Genomic DNA, 20,698 nt, shown 5'->3' with positions numbered 1-20,698 from the left:
TCCAGTTATTCCTAGGTCCCTTGTGATGAGCATCTCTCACCACCTTCCACCTCACCTCCACGTGAGTGGGGCTCCTTCGAGCCACAGCTTCAACACCCGTCACGAGCGCCAGGGATTTGAAAGAGATTTGCAAAACAAATTTGCAAATTGGATTTGAGCAGGTGACAGGCCATGTCTCACTCCATCGGGGAGACGCGTGAGAAATGAAGGGCAGTCTGCTGAGGGCTCGGGAAAGCAGAACCTTTCGTGCTGCGTATCACCAGCCAGCGGCACTCACTCAGCAAGTGCCTGCGGAAAGAGGACCAACTTCTAAATATGAACAGCACCTACAGCAGCCACAGCCAGGAGACGTGCAAATCCACACGAACCTGGGTAGAAAGGCAGGATTTTGAGGGTCCGTTGGGTTTTCCCAACTACAAAGGCAACACTAAATAACACTAAACCCTTACACCCAATGCTAAGACAGGGCAGAATGAATGTAACTAAGAGCAGCTGCAACAACTCCTCCTTCCGACGCACCATTTTTTCCTAAAACATCATAAATTCATCTTGCAGGCAGCTGATAAGCAAATGCAGCATGCTTGGGGCACATTCACTCCATCACTGCATTTCCCATTTATATCACAGGTCTCCTGTAAAGGCCAAAAGAGCCCTTGGACCTGTCGTGAAGGATGCCCCTAAGCATACGCTACACTCGCAACAAGACACACGGGACTTAAAGACACGATCAAGTTGAAGTAAATGCTCCACTGAATCCTTAAGCCAAACTGCCCCAGAGCTCAGCCTCAGTGAATGTGGCGGGTTTTTTCTGGTTTGTTTTGGGGTTTTTTTGCCTTTTTTTTTTTTTAATTTTTTTAGAATTTCACTGCAATCCTCTTTAGCTCTTCGAGTTATCCATGAAAGACATTCCCACTTCTCAAGAACCCTCGGAGATGCTTTGATGCTTTTCAGACTACTGATGGCTCAAAAAAAGCCCCATAAAACCCGATGATGGCTTATTCCCAAATGAAAATCGCTGCCTGAGAGGCACAGCTTGATGTTATCCCCCTGAACATTTCAAGGTTCTGAAATCACACCAGACGTATATTTTCATAGCTGTTAAGTGAATCTAATTGACTTTACGGGCAGCAAAAGCTTGAAAAGGTGTCTTACAAATATCCCTTTTAAACAGTCTGGATTTTAAAAAAGTCTCTCATTAGCATCCCTTTGGTACAGTAACTTCCCCCCTGCTTGCCTTCTCTCTATTTTAAGAGATCCCACCACTAACGATGTAATTCCCATAACGAGGACTTTACCAAGACACTCACCGCTGTGAAGCAGACAGCAGCCGGGTATCTGCCATGCTTTTAGTGCTCTGTCTCTAACCATCATCTAAAATTACTTACAAGTGGCAGGTGCTCCAAACCAGGCTATTTTCAAAAGCTTCTCTTTGCAATTCTACTATTTAACATTATTTTAAATTGAAAGACTACAGATTTAGGTCTTCCCTGGATTCCCACTAGAAGTGTTACACAGTATTTCTGACGCTGTTATCTAGTTCCAGGGAGGATGAACAGATTTGGCACCTCCAAAAAAAGAACAAAAAGCCCTGATCTCAGCAAACGAAATGGGTTTTTTTGCTGTACTCTGACCGCAAGAATGCTTTTATATATCCTATTAAAACAGGAAGTATGGGGTTTATAGGAAAAATCATAGCAGACAAGATCAATAGGCCGTGCCCAGATACATTTGGGAGCGACGCAAGTCAGATGCTCTAAAGAAGGTGTAAGAAATCGTGTTGTTGGCAGCTCATTTGCCTGTAGGCAAAATGTTCTCTCCCCACCATCACCAACACGTGGGTTTGTGCACTGACGCACTCTGTTTTCAGCTTAGCAGACACAATATCCTCGTGCTGCTGACTTCTATTTATTATCTCATCTTTGTCATTCTGAGTATCCTACCCATAAATATAAATACTTGCGCTCACTGTGGAAAATATCTGAACAACAAATGAAGAAAGAGAAATACTGCTAGAATGAAATTAAGCACAGGGACACAAATTTAAAACCGTAACGAGAGGAGAAAGGAAGATCAGACAGATACAAAGAGGGATGCTGGGTGTGGGACCACCACTCTTGGGAAATGCCAGAAGTCATGAATGAAGCAAGAACCAGCTGGAGAATACAACACAGGGATGGACTAGAGAGGCAAGCAGAATCCAAAGGAGGAAAAATGCAAATATTGCAGTTTGACACAAGACTGGAAAAGCGGGATACAGAACTGCTGTGGCAGGGGAAGGAAGAGGGAAAAAAAATGGGGAAAGAAAAAAATTCAAGCAACCACCGTTGGTTCCCAATAGTAGATGTTATTATCTGATAGCTGTTGAAACAAGCGTTGTATGCGAGACGCACTGAGGAGCCATTCATGGCTGGACAGCTGGTGCATCACCCCCCATTTCAATTAGCAGCCTTAGGGCAGGGACCAAGAGCTGCAACTGTAAAAAGCAAATAAACTTGCAGCGCTGATGCCGGTTTCCAAGTCAGGATTCAAGCACATTGGCAAGAGAGAGGGGGAGCAGCTTGTATAGCAATTACTGGTGATCTAGGCAAGCAGCTTACTGAAAAACACAGTTTTGTCCATTTAAAAAAATTGACACATTTGTCCTGAATTCACCACAGATCTTCAGCTGGGAAAGAAAACACAGAGGAAAGCCAGGCTGGCACTAATCCTGCGCACAGCTCATCCCCAGCCCTGCTGGCCCAGGCACCTGCGCACAGCTCGGTCCTCCTCGGGGTCGCGGGGATGTCCCAGCTGCCGGACCTTCAGAGATGGTCCCTTTGACACCACCTCTTCAACCACGACACTGGTATAAAATGCCTGAACAGGTAATTTGAACAGGGCCTGGGATCCAGGCGATCCCGGCGCTGGCTCAGTATAGATTTAATAGTGCCACGCAAAGAAGAACAGAGGGACCTGCCTGGGAGGTAACAAATATTAACTGCATCATGGCTCTATCAACCAGTATTTTTAAAATATATACTTGGAGGCTGCCCTCTGCTTCCAAAGGAAGCCTGTACCAGAACCAACAATTTTGTGTCAGGCTGAAAAAAGTATTACATTCATCACTGAACACAGGTTTTTGCTTCTTCATAGCGAACAAAACAGAGAGGGAGCAGTAATTCAGCTTAATTTGGATCAAAACTATCCTCCTTTTTATTTTACAGTTCCTGAACTGAAAAATCATTTTCTCGTAAAACCTCTGGTTTTCAGTTTTGCCACTCGGATGAGTCCTGGAAGCAGCACATGAATTTTAAGTGACAAATATTACTTGCAAGTTATCACTTCAAGCAGTACACACGAATGTGTGGCTAAGATATTTTTCTATTAGCGTTTACATTGTTGCAAATCCAATTTTAGAACACAGTAGCTCATGTAGCCACTTAAAAATACACCTGCAATACATGTGTCGTATTTTGAAAAGCCTCCTTTCACTCACAGAATCCCGTTTTAAAGCAGAAGCCCAGCTTGGCACTAAACTGTGGGAGTCCCAAGCCCAAATTCTAGAATGACTCCGAGAAATGACATTTCCAGTTCTTGAAAGAAACACCTATCAAACAGTTACAGAAGATAATAAATGATACCGTATATGTCTTCATAAATAGTTCACTGATTGCTGGGGTCCAATGGGTCAATAAATGACTTAAAAGAATGGCTCAAAGCCATCTGTAACAGATACCACGGCTTGTACCTGTCTCTAACCAGATAACTATGAACTTTTGATGCAACCTTAATAAAAGGCACGAGGCTTCTTGGCGATTCCATTTGGCCCTTCGGAAAAAAAAAAACCAAAACCAACCAACCAAATCAAAAAACACACATCCCTTCTTCTTTGGTTACAGTTAATAGATTTGTGAATAGGAACTAGGTGAGATGCTGCTGTCTTTGGATTCCCTTTAAGGCTGCTTTCAATAGCCACCTGTCAGGAAAAAAACCCAATTCCTCAACTTCCTACGAGGGGGGAAGGTAGAAAACGCCTAAAAATACACTGAAGCTCCCCGTTTTGCTGACGCAGACAGCAACAACAAAGACGCGTACATCCCTCAGCTCCCTGAAGAGCCAGATACCGGCAAAACACTCCGCAGTCTCTCTTCTTGCTTTGGAAGGGAGCCGCAGCAAGCATGCGATTATTTGTAACAGATCCCCAGCACGGCATTGCCATAATAAAAGCCTGCGCTCTGCCATACACCGGTAAACAACGCCCGAGCATCGCCAGCCGGTCCCATCCCGGGTCCTTAAATACAGTCGGCCTCAATAAGGACGTCAGCCTACGGGAGGAAGACGCGATTTTCAGAAATCCCCTCTGAAATTTGGAGACATTTTAAATGGTCTTCTTGAAAATCAGGCTACGCATTTAGGCTTTTCTGTTAAATACTGCTTTTTCAACATATTTAGAAGACTTAGGATAGAGCGAAATATTGACTGATAATTTCTGAAGTATTGGGGCCCCTGATCACGCACACTGGAAGGAACCAACCTGGCCACAGACACTCCTGAATAACCCTACCAGGATAAATATAATACTAAATATAATACAATAATGTGCTTGGGAATAAGATTCTCAGTTCATGTTCCTACAGCCAAAATTGTGTCAAGAGGGGCTCAAAGCTCTGTACTTTTAAAACCCATGCCACTAGTTAGATACCTGACACAGAGCCTAAGTTTAGGCTATTACGAAAACCTTAACCTGAAACAGACTTGTGGGTAATTATTTTAGATCTTGGCCATCCTTCAGAAAGCAAGCAAACAAAGAAGAGCCACTTAAAACTCTTCATCAGAGAAATTAATTTGCTTTTAAATTGGGGAGGAAGTTCTGCAGTCCTTTTTAGGTTTATTCACTACAACAGTTGTGAAAAATTGCACACAACCATGCCAGAAAACATCCAACACTGGAGAAAACAAACAAACAAAAATACTCAAAGCCAGAAAAAAAGCAGAACGCCTGCTGTTCGTGCCCTCTCCATGTTCATAAGTCCGGGCACGCCTTGTGTTTGACGTTCCTGAGAAGTTAACTGTGCCTAAAAAACTACTGATCTTCAATTTACACAACTTATTACTTCTTGTATTGAAGATTAATGAACAGCACTTGCATGTACCGGGGTTTTTAAATACCTGCAGGCAGAGCTTACGTTCGGAAGCACCATATCCACCCAGTCATGGCTACAACGTGAATACCGCTGCATTAACTGACGTGGTTAGGGATCACTTTTACACAGAATTTTTGAACACATGGAAAAAAAAAAAAGGTTATATTGCTCTGCAAAATTCACTATAAAATCTATTCTTATCTAATTTTGACATGGGACGGTGCCAAAGCTCATGGATCTGAAGGGAGAGCTATTTTTGTCTTACAGATACGCACGTTCGGGTTTGTGCATATGTTCCTACTCCAGGGATAAATAAACAGGAGGGGGGGAAGGCTGCAGCGCCTGGCCCGTGACCGCGTTTATCCCATCGTGTGCCCTGAATCCGCAGGCTGCCCCGCTCATCAGCCAACGGCGGCTTTTCCCCGCATGCCAGCCCTTGGCCGACAGCACCGCTCTTCCACTCTGCACTACCTGAACCCACCCAGAAGTGGAAAAAAACTTCGAATAATAAAAGATTTTGTGGGGCAGAAAGACCTCAAAGTCCCCCGAGTGGGTGGAGCAGAGCGGAACGGTGCTTATCGGCAGGGATGCGGGGCCGGCCGGGGCCCGGCAGAGCGGCCTCCGGCGGTCTGGGAACGCCGGGTGCAGGTCAGGAGCTGCGGTGCCGGGCCGGTGCCTCGCTCCCCGTGCCCACGCCAAGGGCCCGCGGGACGGGGCTGCCTCCAGATGCAAAAGCCAAGGCTCCTCCAAAGGCAGCCACGCGTCACGGAGTATCAGGAGAGGTGGGCTTTGGGAGAGGCAGCCTAACTTTAAAGACATTTTGCGTGATTTAAATAATGAATAAAAAAATATCGCAGTCCATTACTAATGCTGGGCAAAGCACACCTTTAACACTGGGAAATACGAGTCGTTTTTCCTACCGCTTCCCAACAAACTCTGCACTGGAGACGAGGCAGAGGCTAAATTTTGGAAACCTCAGAGCAACACTGGGAATTGCTGAGCAGCAGCAGCACCCCTGACCACCCCTCGCGCAGGAGGCCAGTCTCAGAAGTATTTCCAGATGTAACACTTCCCACTGTAAAATACATTAAAGGCCTCTAACCCTAATCTTGTAGGCTCTCTCTGATGTGCAGATCGCATCCCTTGAAGCGCCCTCACTGAACTGCAGAGATGTCAGCACCAAGTGCTCAGAGGACGGACGGAACAGGCTGCCCAGGGAGGTTGCAGAGTCTCCTTCTCTGGACATACTCAAGACCCGCCTGGACAAGGTCCTCTACAGCCTGTAGGTGACCCTGCTTCCGCAGGAGGGTTGGACTAGATGACCCACAGAGGTCCCTTCCAACCCCTACCATTCTGTGATTCTGTGACAGACCCTCAGCTCAGAGGACAGACGGACCCTGCACCACCCAAGGACAAGACCTGACCTCAGCTCCCAGCAGCGGTGGGGAGCAGCGCCGGGAAACGCCGAGGTGGAGATAAGGACACAGCCTCTCTCCCCTGGGCTTTCCAGCTCTGAGCCCCACGCCAGACTCCTCAGGGCACGTGCAGAGAGGCACATGCGAACATCCCGGGGCGCGACGGCTCGCTCAGGGGTTCAGCAGATACAGCAGGTCAGGACGCTGCATCAGCCGGCAAGAAATGCTGAAGATAGGGATGCTTCAGATTCCAGCTGCCTCTCGGGCACCAGCGAGTGGGGCAGGGCTCTCCGAAAACTCCGCAAACACATTCCTGCACTGGGAAGCAGCAGCCCTGAGCCCTCTCCCGGCATCAGGTAACTAAGCCCTTTCTTTGCAAAGCAAGGGCTGCTCTATTCTTTCCAAACAATGTTATCAGCCAGCAGTGGAGCTCCTGCTTATCTGGCAGCAGGAGCATTACCCAGAATGTGGAAGAACTGGGCTCCAGGGCCGCCCCTCCGCCGGGGGCTCTGTGGTGGGGAGAACCCCCTCCCCCCCCCCCCCCCTCCACCCAGCTTGCAAAGGGTCTGGGCATGGCAGAGCAACCGCAGCTCCCAGGGCGTGGATCTCCTCCCAAGGTGGCCCCTGTAGTTTTCCTGCACCCCAAAACTCACTGCTGCTCACCCCGCAGCTACCCCGGGGCTCAGCACCAGCTGCGAGGCGTTAGCAGGGACCACACCATTTCACATCCAGCTGCTCACCTCCTTGCAAACACCTGGGTGCAGCTCCTCTGTCCCTCTGGCATCAAATCCACTTCAGACAGGCCCGATCCAAGAGCAAAACTAGAATACTTGCTCCTTACCCAGGCAAACATCCCACCGAAGCAGAGAAACACCTCAGAAGGGATGAGCAGCAAACAGGATCTCACCTCTTCACAACCCAGCTCTGGCCCCACCTCAGCTGGTGTCTTTCTGCCAGAAGGATGAGATCCCACAAGCTCTGCCAAGGGCAGGACGTCTCTCCTTCGGGTTCAGCTGAGGAACGTGCCACCCAAGCGCGGCAGGAATCAAACCCTAAGGAGCCATCCTCCCCCGTAACCCCTCTCCCGTAGCGTGCATCCCTGCCCAGTCCCCCGGGGAGGCTGGGATATCAGCGCAGGCTCTCCATCCACACCCTCACGTACCGGGGGACAGAGGGCAGCGGGACGGGAGGCTCTGCTCACCCCGGATGGATGCAGGAGAGCGGAGATGCACGTCCCCTCCAGCACAAGGTACCCAGAGGCACTTGCCCGCCCAGAGCTCAAGAGCCACAGATGTGCGGCCACAGCCAAAAGCCACAGCTCTCAGTGTGGCGTGTTTAATGTGACCTGACACCTCCCACGGCAACCCCTTCGGCTTCATCTGCTGTCTGACACAAGGCAGATGCCCTCAAGGCTCCACCAGGCCCTGCAGCCGCAGCTCCCCAGGTCGCCCATCTGTACTGTCTGTCTGTCCGTCCTGCCCTGCGGTGCTGGGTGTTGCAATGCAGCAACCCAGCTCACCGCCAGCACCCAAAACCGCTGGCAAAGGTCGGCTCCCACCACCACCAGGGTCTTTGCACCACCACACATCGGCATGCCCTTCAGCAGACCCTGCCAGGACAGCCTGCTGCAGGAGGCGACGATTTAAACCACCATGGAGAGACATGCCAGCTCATCAGCCAAAGCCCTGGCTCCACTCGTTCTGGAGAGCAGAGGTTTTGCATCGGACGCAAGGAGTCCTGGTTTCCATCAGCTCTCCAGCGGAGACCTCAACCTTGCAAGAATCTAACACACCAACCACGGCAAAAAATACGCAGTGCAACTGACTGGGACAGAAGCTTGAAGAGACACTGTAAAATTGATTAGTTGTCAAAATCATCAGACCATAAAAGAAGCTCCAGCTGTGCTCCTCTTATTTGTGTAGAGAAATGCAAGAGGCAGGGCTCTATTTTAAATTAATTCCTTCTTTTTTTTTTTTGTTTACTAGAGCCTAAGTTACTCTGGTTGACAATTAAGCCCATTATCCAACTCCTTTCTTTTCCACCACCCCAGTGCCTTTTTTCACAGCCTATGAAGAAAAAAGGGGGGGGGGGGGGGGGGGGGGCGGGGGGGAGAAGAAAGGAAAATTCCAGTGCTATTTTAAAATGAAAAATGCATTTTTGGGGATTTGAACCATTCCACCTTTTGTTTTAAGACCCCAGCACAGAACTCAATGCAACTAACTCCTTTCATATCAACAGCCATTTCAAGTCACCTCACTGCCTACGAGCTCAGAGTTAAGCGCTGGCCCAAATGTTCTGCCAGATCCTTGGTGTAAGTGTAGGAGGGCAAGAGAAAACAAAGATTTAAATTTTGGCTAATGTATTTCTGCAAAATCAGCAGCAGCACACATTTTTCAGTTCATACAAAACCCAGCAGAGGAAATTCAAACCAATAATGAACTTGGAGGTGAGATATTCAGGAAAACCGCAGAAAAAAACCCCATAATGCGATGTAACTCATGGGATTGTTCAAGCCTCAACATTAGGCTGGGTTCCTACGGCATCCCATTGCAGACCGGGTCCTTTTGGTTCGGTTTTAACACTGACCCACAGCTTCTGCGGATGCTCTGGCAAAGCTACCAGAATGGCCTGTTTTGATAGTTCAATTATTCCCTCACTGTAGACGCATGCCCCACTACAGTTTATTTGCTGGAGATGCTCTGTACAACGGTATCCTGAGCCCGGGTGCCTCCAGGAGCCCACTGCAAACACCAGGTTTTCATGCCTGGGTACCACAGGCACCAAGAGCAAAACCCCAGCAAAGCCATGACGCACATCACGGTGCAAGACCTTAAGACCACGCATCAGTTCCACTTTTGAGTTCCTCACTCTAAGAAGCATGAATTCACAGACCCACCACAGAAATGCTCCCTTTCCCTATTTTCCACGTTGGGAAAAAAGAAAATTCAAGCAGGTAAACAGGGATTCTCCAAAGAAGGAGCAAGAAGTTGCCTGGTCGTACTCCCAGCTAAAGTCAGGCCAAGCTGCACTTACATCAAGTTGGGTTTTTAACTCGTCTAGCTGAGGTCTGACCATCTCCCACCCCTCCAAGACCCCGTTCCTGATTACCCTCGCTGTGGCCATTACTTTTCCAACAACTCACTGAGAAAGCTTTTGTCAACAGCTAAGCTGGAGCAATGGGCAGGAGAACGAGCCCTTCTCGGTCACTGCAATCATTTCTGCCTGTGTGCTAATTTGTAAACTAGCCAAACAAAAGAGAAACTTGGGGCTGGAAGCTGTTTTATTGTCATTTTTCTGTCCTTTGGGCAGCGCCAACGTGGCACATCACTGCCTTTGTACGTTCAGACAGACAACGCAGTGCGGACAGACAGCCTCCGACGCGCACGAGTCTCTGGGCGCTTCCAAGATGACTGCATTTATACTGCTGCCTTGTAGGGAAGAAATCCGGCAGCTGTATTTTGGTGGGAAACGGGAGCAAAATGCTGGGTTCATGCCTCATGCACAGCTACACCAAACAGCACCACGTGGCTTCATGGCACACAGACCACCATTGGGCAGACTGGCATCACTGGTGCTGCCAGGCCCGACCTGCAGGCAATCCTGCTCCTCCTTATTCCCCAAAGCCTCTTTGGTCTTTACCCAATTACGGCTCCAGCCAACTTGCTTAACACCACTATCAGCAAGGACCTTTAACAAGCACTAACAATCCCATGAATCTGCTTTTTATGGCATGGCAGAAGCCTAATTACACATGATTAAATTCTGTCAAAAATTAAAGCCCACACACTTGCTCTAAAATTGAAATCAGCCCTTCTAGGTACCAAACAAGAGCAACGCTAACGCTTCAGAGAGATGCTGGCAGCACAGCTGAACCGCATTCTATTACTGACCCTTAACAAATCCAGGGCATTCCTTGCTCTTGCTTTGAGCCCTTTTCCTTTATTTGCTATATAGGCTAGTGCTATAAATAGGGGCACTTTGACCCATGCCCTGAGCCGTGACCATACCAGTCCTCAGCATTAACGAGCGATGCAGCCCAAACGCCTATGAACTCCGTATTACGTGTTCGCACACTACTGGAGTCCCCTGCTACTTTCTCCAGCGTAATCCGTTGTCGGACCTCACCACAGAGGTTTGGAAAAGTTTTGCTACAAGCCCTTTTATTTTTGGGACGCCACCCTTAATGAAGATTCAGCTCTTTAAATACAAGTCACACGTCACTTAATTTTTACAAAAACAAGCACTGTGAAACACAACCTGCATGTAAGATGGGACAAGATCTGTATGAGATACGCACTATGATGGGCAACACAATCTAAAGCAAGCATATTTAAGATATTTGGGGATTTTTTATTGCAGGAGGAGCATCATTTTCGAAAAATGGAATATTACACATTAGAAGTGAAGGAAAGGGAAGTCTGTGGCTATGGTACTTCCCATGAGCCCTCTAAAAGCACCCAGGAAGAAGCCCGTCACACCTGGGGAGCAGCAATGATACAGCGAAAACACAGTCACAAGGAAAAACAACAGAGCGGGTACTCCAAGGAGATGGACATAGCTGAGGTGGGTCACTGGCATCGCCTTTGCTCACCCAGCTCACCCCTAGTACCGCGCGACCACCAAAAGCAAACCTCAAACCCCAGGTGAGCTCTCGGGCAACCCCTCACTCTGCTCCTCAGCATGGACGCGCGCCTACAAAAAGGGACCTGGAACCTTCCCTGCCCAACAAGTTCTGAAGGGAATTATTTTTTATTTTTAAATAATCACATAAGAGATCTTTTACAGCTTAACAAGCAAATACTGCTGTTAGATACTGTATTTTTAGTCACGTGCATATATGTACCAAATGGATTAATGCACTTGATGTCAAACCCAGGCAGCATCCCTTTACATACCTGATCTGTGCCTCTTCCAAAGCACTGGCATTAAGGAAGGTTCTTCTTGAATATCATGGGAAAATGGGCGCGACAAGGAAAAGGGGCTCCTCTAGGCATTTGGGCTACAAGAGCTGTCACCGTCACCTCCCCCTCCTCCCGCTCTCCGAGCTAACACCAACCGTGAGGAGCCAAGCAACACCGAGCTCCAGCAGCAAGGGCCGGGTGGACCTAGCCAGCAGTAAACAACTGCATCATCCACCCTCGGCGTCCCCGAGCACCCGCACCCCAGACCCGGCCGGACCCAGGCGTGCTGCGCTGGAGTGGGGGGAGACGGATGGAGGCTGCCTTGGATGACTAGACATCTTGTGGGAGGGATGGGGTGGGGGAAAGGAAAAAAAAACACCCCCAAAACCCAACCCCAGAGATGGCTTTGTGCCTGGTACGGCTAAAGAGCTGCATTCAGGCGACTCTGGAGCCTGCTCAGTGCTGCTGAGAGGAGGAAAAGGCGCCAGCAGCTGGGAGCAGCCATGTTCCCCGAGCAGGGCTGGGGGAAGGCTCCCTCCGGGGAGCTCACACTCACCTGGCGGTTTCATGTAATATTGCTCAATATCGGACATGTCCGTATGCAGCGCGCAATCGAGATAGTGGAGGATAACTTTTCTGCTGAAGTAGTACCTCATGCCCATCAGAAAGACGGGCAAGCAGCAGGTCAGCAGGAAGGACTTGGTCACAACAAAGCATATTACTATGGAGATAAGGAAGAGAAATAAACGATACCTGTCAGAAAAGAGAATTTAGTGTTGATTTCGGAATACAAACTCATTACAAAAAAAAAAAAAAAAAACAAGAGACAAAACAAGCACAGACAAAATACACATTCGCAGTACATGCAGGATGAGATTACGGTGTTAAGCAGCAGTGTACCCCGCCGAGGTAACCCCGGCGGAGTTTCGGGGTGCCTGGAGCACAGCGCATCCCGCCAGACCCACCAAGAGGGGCTGGTGGGGACGCCGGGGGCCGGGCACACCCCGGGCCCCACTCTGCTCTCCCCAAAACGCGGCCGAAGGGTCTGGGGGGGGCCACCCACCATCCACCCACGCTGCGGGCCGCGGCTCGGTCACTGCGGCACTGCTGCTCCCCCCGCCCCGGCTCCGGCACCCTGCCTGCCTCGCTGCTGGGGGGCTGCCGCGGGCACCCCCGCGCCCCAACTGCCCCCCCCCCCCCCATGGGGGTGCAACCTGCCTGCACCCACCAAGGGCATCAGAAACCAGCCCAACGCTTGCTCAGGGCTGGGGGGGCACATTATTAACAACGTGCCCCTCGCCTCCCTTGCGGGGGGGGGAATCTTGCAGGCGTTATTGCGGGCATGCAGCTCCGGGACGTGACACCCCCCCCACCCCCCCCACCCCCATCTCGGCCCTGCTGCAGGGGTCACCCCCTCCCCATGCCGGGGGGGGGGGGGGCCGCTGGCGGGCCTGGCCGTCTCCAGGCAACGGCGGCACGCGGGGGAGGTGCGGTGCAAGGCGCGCACCCCCCCGCTCCCAACCCCCCCCCCCCCCCCCCCAGGCCTGGAATAACCAGAGGGACAACTCTACCACCCCCCCCTCCCCGCGCAATTTACGCGACGACCCCCACCCCCGCAATACCCGCGCAGGGTCGCTCCCCACCCCCCCCCAGTCCGCTTTCCCCGCGGACTCCCCGCCCCCCCCCAGCCCCCGCCGCAGCGCTGCGGCTCCGCGGCCGCTCCGCACCCCCCCGCGCGATGCTGCGGCGGGGCCGCGGCTCCTCCCGCCTCTCCGACCATGTTGTGAAGACCCACCGCGCGGGGGGGGGGAACCCCGCGACCCCCCACCCCCGAAAGGGAGCAGGTACTCACCCGCCAGCAGCGCGTAGAGCAGCTGAGTGAGAGGCTGCTGCTTCAGCCCCCTGAACGCCGTGTTGGGGATCCGCTCCATGATGCCCTCGTAAAATATCCGCCGCACCACCTCCTGCTCGGAGGGGTGGAACTCGCGGATGCAGACATTGTGGCGGCGGGGGTCCTCCTTCGGGGGGGTGAGGGGAGGCGGGGGGGAGGCAGGGGAGCCCGCCAGAGAGGGCCACATCTGGGAGGAGGAAACAATGATGGTGTCTTTTTTGGAGCCCGGGATCGATTCATGATCTTCCGCCACGATCTTGGTCTCACAAACCATCTTGGGAGACAGACAATGCATGCAAACCGGCCGCGGGGAGGGGGCGGCGGAGAAAAACGGGGAGGGGGGGGAAGGGGGTGTAAAAAAAAACAAACTAATTTACAAAAAAAAAAAAAAAGGGGGGGGGGGGAAAGGGAAAAGGGGAGGGGGAAGGAGCGGGGCGCGGAGCAGGGACGGAGAGCCGCCGGGCAGCGGCTGCGCGGGGCGCGGAGCGGCGCGGCCGGGCGGGACGGGAGAAAGGAGCTGCGCTGCATTTTGGAGAGGCATTTATAGGGCGGGGGGGCCGCGGGTCCCCGGGGTCCTAGCGCCCCCCGCATTGGCTGCGCGGGGTCGCCATGTGATCGATGGGGAGGGGGGGGCGGGACGCGCCGCGCCGCCCCTTGCAAATTACTACGGGGGGCTCGCACATCACCACCCGCGTACACCCCGTGCGTGGGGTGCGGGGGGGTGGGGGGGGATGCTCGTTTATTTATTTATTTATTTGCAGCGAAAGCACCGCACGCCCGGCCGCGTTTCTGGAACAGTCGGTGCCGGTGCGCGGACCGCGGGGGAGGTATAGGGAAGGGGGGGATCGCTCGCCCCACACCGCCCCGCACCGCCCCGCGTCCCGGCGGGCTGCCCCGCGGTGAGTCATTCACCGCGACCCCGGCGCGGAGGGGAGGTACCCACCCCCCCCGACCCTTCCCCAACCCTCCCGAGCCCCGGTGAATCCCCCTCCCATATATCGGCCCCCCCCTCCCCGTGGGTAACTTCTCCTCCCGCGCCCACGCCGGTGCGGGGAGCGCGACCGGTGCCGCCGCCTCCGCGGGGCGAGGAGGGGGGGGGGGGATGCGCAGGGAGGAGGACGGGCTCCTCCTCTTCGCAGGACCCGAAAAGCTTCGGCCTCTCCCGGCTGGAACCGGCCGGCATCTGCCCGAGGCATGCGCCGTGCGCGGCCGGTGCGGGAACGGGGCGGAGGGGGGGGTACCCCGGACACCCCCTCCCCTCGCCCGCCCCAGCCATCCCCCCTGCGAGGTGCATCCCCCGAGAGCTCCGTCCGTGCCCCCCCCCCCCCCCCCCCCCGAGCGGGTGACACCCGCGCAGCCAGCCTGCGGGGTGCAGCTGCGCACCCCCCCCGGGAGGGGCACCCCCCGCACGCTTCGGCGGTGCGACCTTCCCCGAGCTGCACCCCCCCCAAAAAGAAAAAGTTCCATCTGTGTCTCCGAGGTGCACCTGGGCATCCCCCTCCCTGCCCAGAGGTACCCCCGCACCCAACCCTCTCCGCCCCGCAGCCCCCTGCGAGGTGCCCCCCCGCACCCCCAACCCTCCCCATGTCCCCCCGGGTGGGGTGGCTCCGTCGCTGGGACCCTGCAGGGTTTGGTGCCTCGGAGCTCGCGGGTGACGTTTTGGTCCTCGGGAGGGTGTGCAGTGGCTGGAGCTCTGCGTTGAGCTAAACCCTGGTTTCGCCGTCATGATTTCATCGTGGTCTCATTGCTTCGCTTCTCTATTAAAAATGGTTTGGGAGAGGGCGAAGGATTAGGTGAGGGCTCGGAAGCCTTCCCACGTGAAGGAGTGGAGCCAGCACCCCACAGCCTCACGCCGCCTCGGGCCGCCCCGGTGAGGAGCTGCCCCTCGGGCGGCTGTGGGGACCCACGCGTGGTGGGACGCTGCGGCGTGGGCAGCCTGCTCGGAGGGGCAGCCGCAGCACGGCCTTGCGAGCAGCCGGCTCCAGCGCCCGCAGAGCTCCCATTTCTAACGAGCGTCTTCTGCAACGGCAGCCAGAGCAACCCCCAGCTCCCAACGCCTGCGACTGTCTGAACTGGAGATCGAAATGCGGGATCACAGGAGACGGCACAGCGCAGGTGACGGCGGCCTGGCTGCTGGGTGGATGGGTTGGCCGAAAGAGCAACGTCTCCTGCTCGCGAGTGGAGCCCGCTACGGGAAGGAGATCCCCCCGCGGGGAGAGGCGAGACACACGGCGTCCCCGCGTCCCCTCTTCGTGTCTCGTCTCGGCAAGGAGCAGTTGGACTCCTGCGCTCAGGAGATACCTGGCAGCCTCAGATTCACCAACGGAAAGGCAAAGAGGCTGTGAATGGGAAAAAAAACCCAAAAAACCAGGGCAGTGTTTGCCTTTGAATTCTGAAAGCTTCGGGCCAAAGATAGGAGGTTGCTGTTTCAAAAATATAATTAAAATAACACTTCGTTTCCATATGCCTGGGTTAAGCAGGCATTTATTTTTGTTTGATCCTTTCTAGTCAGATGTGTTGCTTATTTATGAAATAACTACAATAATAAAAACAACCCATTCCTTAAAACCCCCCCCCGCTGTGGTTATATAACAGCGAGGGGAGCTCCCAGTTCCAGTCCCAGGCTATGGACCTGAGCGGTTGCAGTCGAGTTATCTTTAGAAAGGCACTAAATACTTGTTTACGATTTATGCTGCCACATTTGAGCATCCTATGAACAGCAATTAATATTCCCCGTTCCCCCGAGGTGAGAGGGTACGGTCACCGGCGGCCGTGGCGAGGGAACTGAGGCACCGGGAAGCGCGGTGATTTATGCACCATCATGCAGTAAACTCGAAGAAGATGCAGGCACCGGACCAGATTTCCTCAGCCCTTCCTCGCTGTCTGAATGCCAAGCTTTGCCTTTCTCATTGCAAAGCCGGGCTTTCGGCTTTCCCCGCGCCCGGGGAGTGAAGGGGAGGGTCTGGGGGTGCTGCTGCGGGGTGGGGAAGGGGCAGGCAGCCGTGACTGACCGAAGCAAGTGTCAGGGAAAATCAAGGGCCTCGCTGAAATCAATTGCAAAAGCCAGTCAGGTTCGCGGGCGGCAGATTTGGGCCCCTGGAATAAAAAGGATATTGTTAACAGCAGCTTGCTGGCGAGGCAACTGCTCTGCCAGGAGCTTTTAGTCTTTAAAAACACAGTTGTCATCCCGAGTCACTGAGGATTTTGCTCTTGGGTTTCCTCCTACTCCTCCAGGACCCGAGGGTAAATCTCCCACATGCCATGACCGACCGCTGAACCTCATGGATAGAACTAAATTAAGACAGACAGTTTAGAGTTTGAATTTCGTGCCGGTGCTCTCAGCAGCTCTCACTGCTCAGTGTGAAGGAGCCTGTATCGATGTTCGATCCACTGGTATGGCCAGGAAAAACTACTGGGACAACCAGGGCGGATTGCAGGGCTCAGGGGGCTGAGGAGGTGTGAGTGTTTCAGTCAGAAACATGCTTTGCCTTCGGCAGGTCTGCTTTAGTCTGTCTTTGCTTTGGATTAGCACATCAAACTGGTAAGCCTTGGAAATTTCATTATTTATCCTTCCCAAAACTGCAGCTCTCATCCTGGGTCGGAGGGAGTCACTCCCGTGTACGAGTCATAGGAAGCACCCAGCAAATGTGCGACAGAATTGCCTCTTCCACTGCTGGGAAGCTCGCACCATGCTCTCGGTCCGAAATTTGAGGTTTTCTGTCCAACCCGGGGCACTGAATGACTGGAAACATTTCCTTCCAACTGGATTTTGCAGTAACTCTTGAAGCAAGGAGATCCGTGTGACTGCGACTGGAGCAAACGACTTGGGACGAGCAGTTACTCCTGCAGAGCATCTATAGTTAAGGAGCAGCGAACCCCAAGGCAGGTCCCCTGCAAACCTCCTTGACCCACTGCTGGGCAAAGAGAGAGGTGCTGCTGGCTGGCTTTCTTCTGAAAAAGCTGCAAGCAGCCAGAGTCCTTTGCTCGTCAGGGGCTGTATCAATCAACCTCGGTGATTAAACTGGTTGACAGCAAAACCTGCCCCAGGTTATATTAATGCAGCGATTCTGGAATGGCTCTTCCCAGCAGGATGACGCTGTCTGGCAGGGATGGCTCCCACCCTGTGCTTTGCAACGTCTCCATCAGTGAGCGAGGAAGGAGGGTATCCAGGCTTAAAGCTCTTCTTCTCAACTACCTCCAGGTTCTCCTCCAGCCTGGACCTTGGTCATTTCAGCTGGTTTTTCCACGCCTGGAGCGGGCTGAGTCCCTCCAGCACTGCTGGCTGTTCGGCCCCAGCAGCCTCCCACCTTCCTGCTTTCCTGGGCTGTAAGAAAAGTAAAAGCCTCTCTGTCGAGTGCAGATGTGCATATGAATGTGAGGCATTTGCCTAATAAATATCTTCCTAAAGGAGGATTAATTAGCATCCCAAGATTTGCTCTCACTGCACTGCCTCTGACTGCAGCATCTCCGCAGCAGCTTCTCTTCAGGGCACTGATTTCACACCGGGAGGGTGTTGCTGGCCCCCTCCCGAGCCACAGGCCCCCGAGGCCAAGGATTCCCAAATCTTTTGCTCAGGAGCTGTCACCGGCAGCGGCCCCTGCACTGTGCGAGCGGCTGGCAGTGACCGCACGCTCGTCCCGATTTCCCCAGTCCTGCCGTGTGCTGGGACCCATCGCAGCAGCGATGCAGGCTCCCTCGTTCCGTGGCTGTCTGGGTGCCACAAATTATCAGTCACTGTAAAAACCGACGTGCCAAATTATTTCCAACCTGTAAAACTCCATGGATCAGTAACCAGGAGCCAGGGGTGGAATCCATCCACTGGCTGAGGTAGACTTCTCCCAGGTGGACCTTGGCGTCGGAGCTGGCTGCCCTCCGCTCCGGGCACTGGGAAGGGGAAAAACCATCCTCGGGAGGCACGGAGCCTCCCGCCCCAATGTGGACCTCTAAAATAGCTCGTGTGAATCATGTACTAAAAGGGGTTGGGTTTGTCTACAAAGGGAGTGCAGGGTGACTAGCTCGGCTGGGGAAGTCTCGCTGGGGGATATCTGAAGATTAATCTCTTCCTACAACTTTTTTCTCGTTGAAAGAATTCTGTGGGTTGTGAATAAAAGCCAAGTGTTTCCCAAACAGCGTACGTACGCGCAGTCGGCTTCATCCTCTTCCGAATGGTGGTTTTGGAGCTTGCAGGTACATTTAATGTACAGTCACATCTATGGCAGATGTTACTTCAGAAACTCCGCTCTAATGGCAGGAACACTAAACTCTGAGCTGGGTTTCAGACCTATCCGACTATTATTCAGAGATTTATCTGAAGCATCTCGGTGCAAGCGTGAGGAATACTTTCAAACAAGGAGAGGTTCTGTAGAGATTTGAAACATCTTCAGCTAAGGAGTAGTATTTCCTGACACTACGTGTGATGGCTTAGGGAGACAACACATCTTTCCTCCTGTCAATATTATTGCTGCAAGCTGAGATTAAAAAATTTTGATTTTTTTGCCAGCTTTTACCGGAGACCTTCATTTTAATTAGCTGTAGGAGACAGAGCTGTGCATCCAGAGCAAGGCTCCTCGAGGCATGGGGGAGGCGGTGTTGGGAGCAGAGTGCTGTGAAGGAGGGACCAGGACCACAAGAAACGCTGAGAGCATGAGGGCTCTTATGCACCTGGGAATGACACGGGCGGTGTGAGCTGGGAAATGCTCATTTCTCGGGGGTCTCAGTGCAGGACTTTGCACCTTCTTTGTAAATCAGCAGCACAGCCTCGGAGAAATACCTGCCTCCACAATCGGCTCCTTCTCTAGCTGTGAATAACCTCCAGCCACCCAAATTTTGGCTACCTACTAGGGTCAGCGGGGTAACGCTACTACAAAATTTGCTGTCTCATGAACATCTCTGTCAATGTGTATCCATCTTTGCTAAGGAAGAAGAGAAGAACGTGAGGTTAATGACAGTACTTTCAACCAACAGCTATTCTGCTGGCATTTTTAATGGCAATTGTTTTAACCAACAATTGCCAAAGTGCGGCTGTGGCCTTATGATCTTCTAAGGAGGCTGACGGGACTTGGATGAGCAGCATCTTATTTACCTCTCTACATGGCAGGCGCTGCAGCCTGACAGCAGGCAGGGGAGGAAGGAGTTTGAAAAGGACCCAGGGGAGGTAAAAGGAAGGAAAACAGGCAGAAAATTGCAGCAGAGGAGAGATGAGTGTATTCTCTAGCAAGAAGAGGGAGATTCGGTGTCAAACCAACCACAGGTGGAAAAACCTCACAATAAAACTAACGAATGCCCCGGTCCAAGATGACATCCGTGAGGATAAGGCAGGAATAGTGAAAAGGTTATTTGGGGTTTTTTTTGGCTACGTTTGGGAGTCAGTTCTGCTGCTGAGCAAAGGAAAGTGGCCTTTTCAGCTTGGCCTGCAAGGCTGCGCTGTAACCGCTCGCAAGGGTCAGCAAGTGCCCCGACCTCCTCCAGCAGCAATGTGCGTGTTGCTGCAGGGGAGCAATATGTATCACCCCCAGATGGGTTGGGCTCGTGTCAGAGCTGATTTTACACTGCGTTTTCCAGCACTTGATCCAGGCTGGGATTTTCCTTTCCTTGCACAATGCTTTTCAGCAAGGAGCTGAGGCGAATTTTCAGGTATTTCCAGTTTTCCTGCTCAGTAATGCCCCCAGGCCCCAGTGCTGCAGCGTGCGGGTCCTGGGTCCCCTTTGCACTGCACAGGGGATGCTCGCTCTGGGCATTGCAGAGACATGTTCTCCTGGAGAAGCAAAGCTGATGGCAGAGAGAGGCATCAGTGTGAACCCTCCCTTTGCTATCTCAAGCCCTTAAAATCCCACCTCCCACAGCTTCCTGACACTCGCTTTTCTTCTCCACAGAGATCCAGGCGCTGTTCAGCGCAGCATCCCACTTGGGACCGTTGTGGGCATGGGGAGAGGTGTCAGGCACCATGGTCTGGGGTCTGCAAAGGGGATTTTGGCGAGCCGAGGGCAGGGTCCGAGCTGGCCGCAGGCGGCAGTGCCCAGATGCGGTCCCTGCAAAGAGCACACTGGATGTCTGCTCGGGAATGGTCTCACCCCAAAGCTCACAGGCGGGGCAGGAGGACAGCCCCGCTGGAGCAGGACGTGGTCACACCTCCGTGGTTTTCTGAGTCAGATGAAGACCTGCCCAGAGAAGAGAGTCCCCTTTTTCCTAGAGTAACCAGAACTAGAGCAGCTTTAGCCCGGAGTCTGCTGTGAAGCCTGCTTTGGTTTTCCCTGCATGTGCTGGGCATTTCTTCTTTGTAAGCCAAGAATGGTGGGATTCCCATTTTCAGGAAAGCCATCTGCATTTTCTACCACTGCCACTTGAAAAAGCCCATCATTTAATATCTTC

General features: G+C 52.8%; 1 protein-coding gene and 1 long non-coding RNA gene across 2 annotated transcripts in view; one reads left to right on the top strand and one right to left on the bottom strand.

Annotated features, from left to right (window-relative positions):
- NAT8L (N-acetyltransferase 8 like) overlaps positions 1–13,881 on the bottom strand; it is a 35,876-nt gene extending 21,995 nt beyond the window's left edge. Inside the window, exons 1-2 of the mRNA XM_075420380.1 lie at positions 13,292–13,881; positions 11,996–12,160 (exon numbers count right to left, since the gene is read on the bottom strand). Of these exons, the coding sequence (XP_075276495.1) occupies positions 11,996–12,160; positions 13,292–13,625 (499 nt within the window). The 5' untranslated portion in view covers positions 13,626–13,881. The remainder of the gene's footprint in view (positions 1–11,995; positions 12,161–13,291) is intronic.
- LOC142361391 (uncharacterized) lies at positions 13,183–16,056 on the top strand. The gene is made up of 3 exons (XR_012763963.1): positions 13,183–13,283; positions 14,092–14,229; positions 15,362–16,056. It is a non-coding gene; the product is annotated as an uncharacterized LOC142361391 (long non-coding RNA).
- Positions 16,057–20,698: the final 4,642 nt, after the last annotated feature.

This window comes from Opisthocomus hoazin, chromosome 5 (assembly GCF_030867145.1).
Source record: "Opisthocomus hoazin isolate bOpiHoa1 chromosome 5, bOpiHoa1.hap1, whole genome shotgun sequence".
NCBI classification, from domain to species: Eukaryota; Metazoa; Chordata; class Aves; order Opisthocomiformes; family Opisthocomidae; genus Opisthocomus; species Opisthocomus hoazin.
This window is presented reverse-complemented; position numbering and strand designations above follow the sequence as displayed.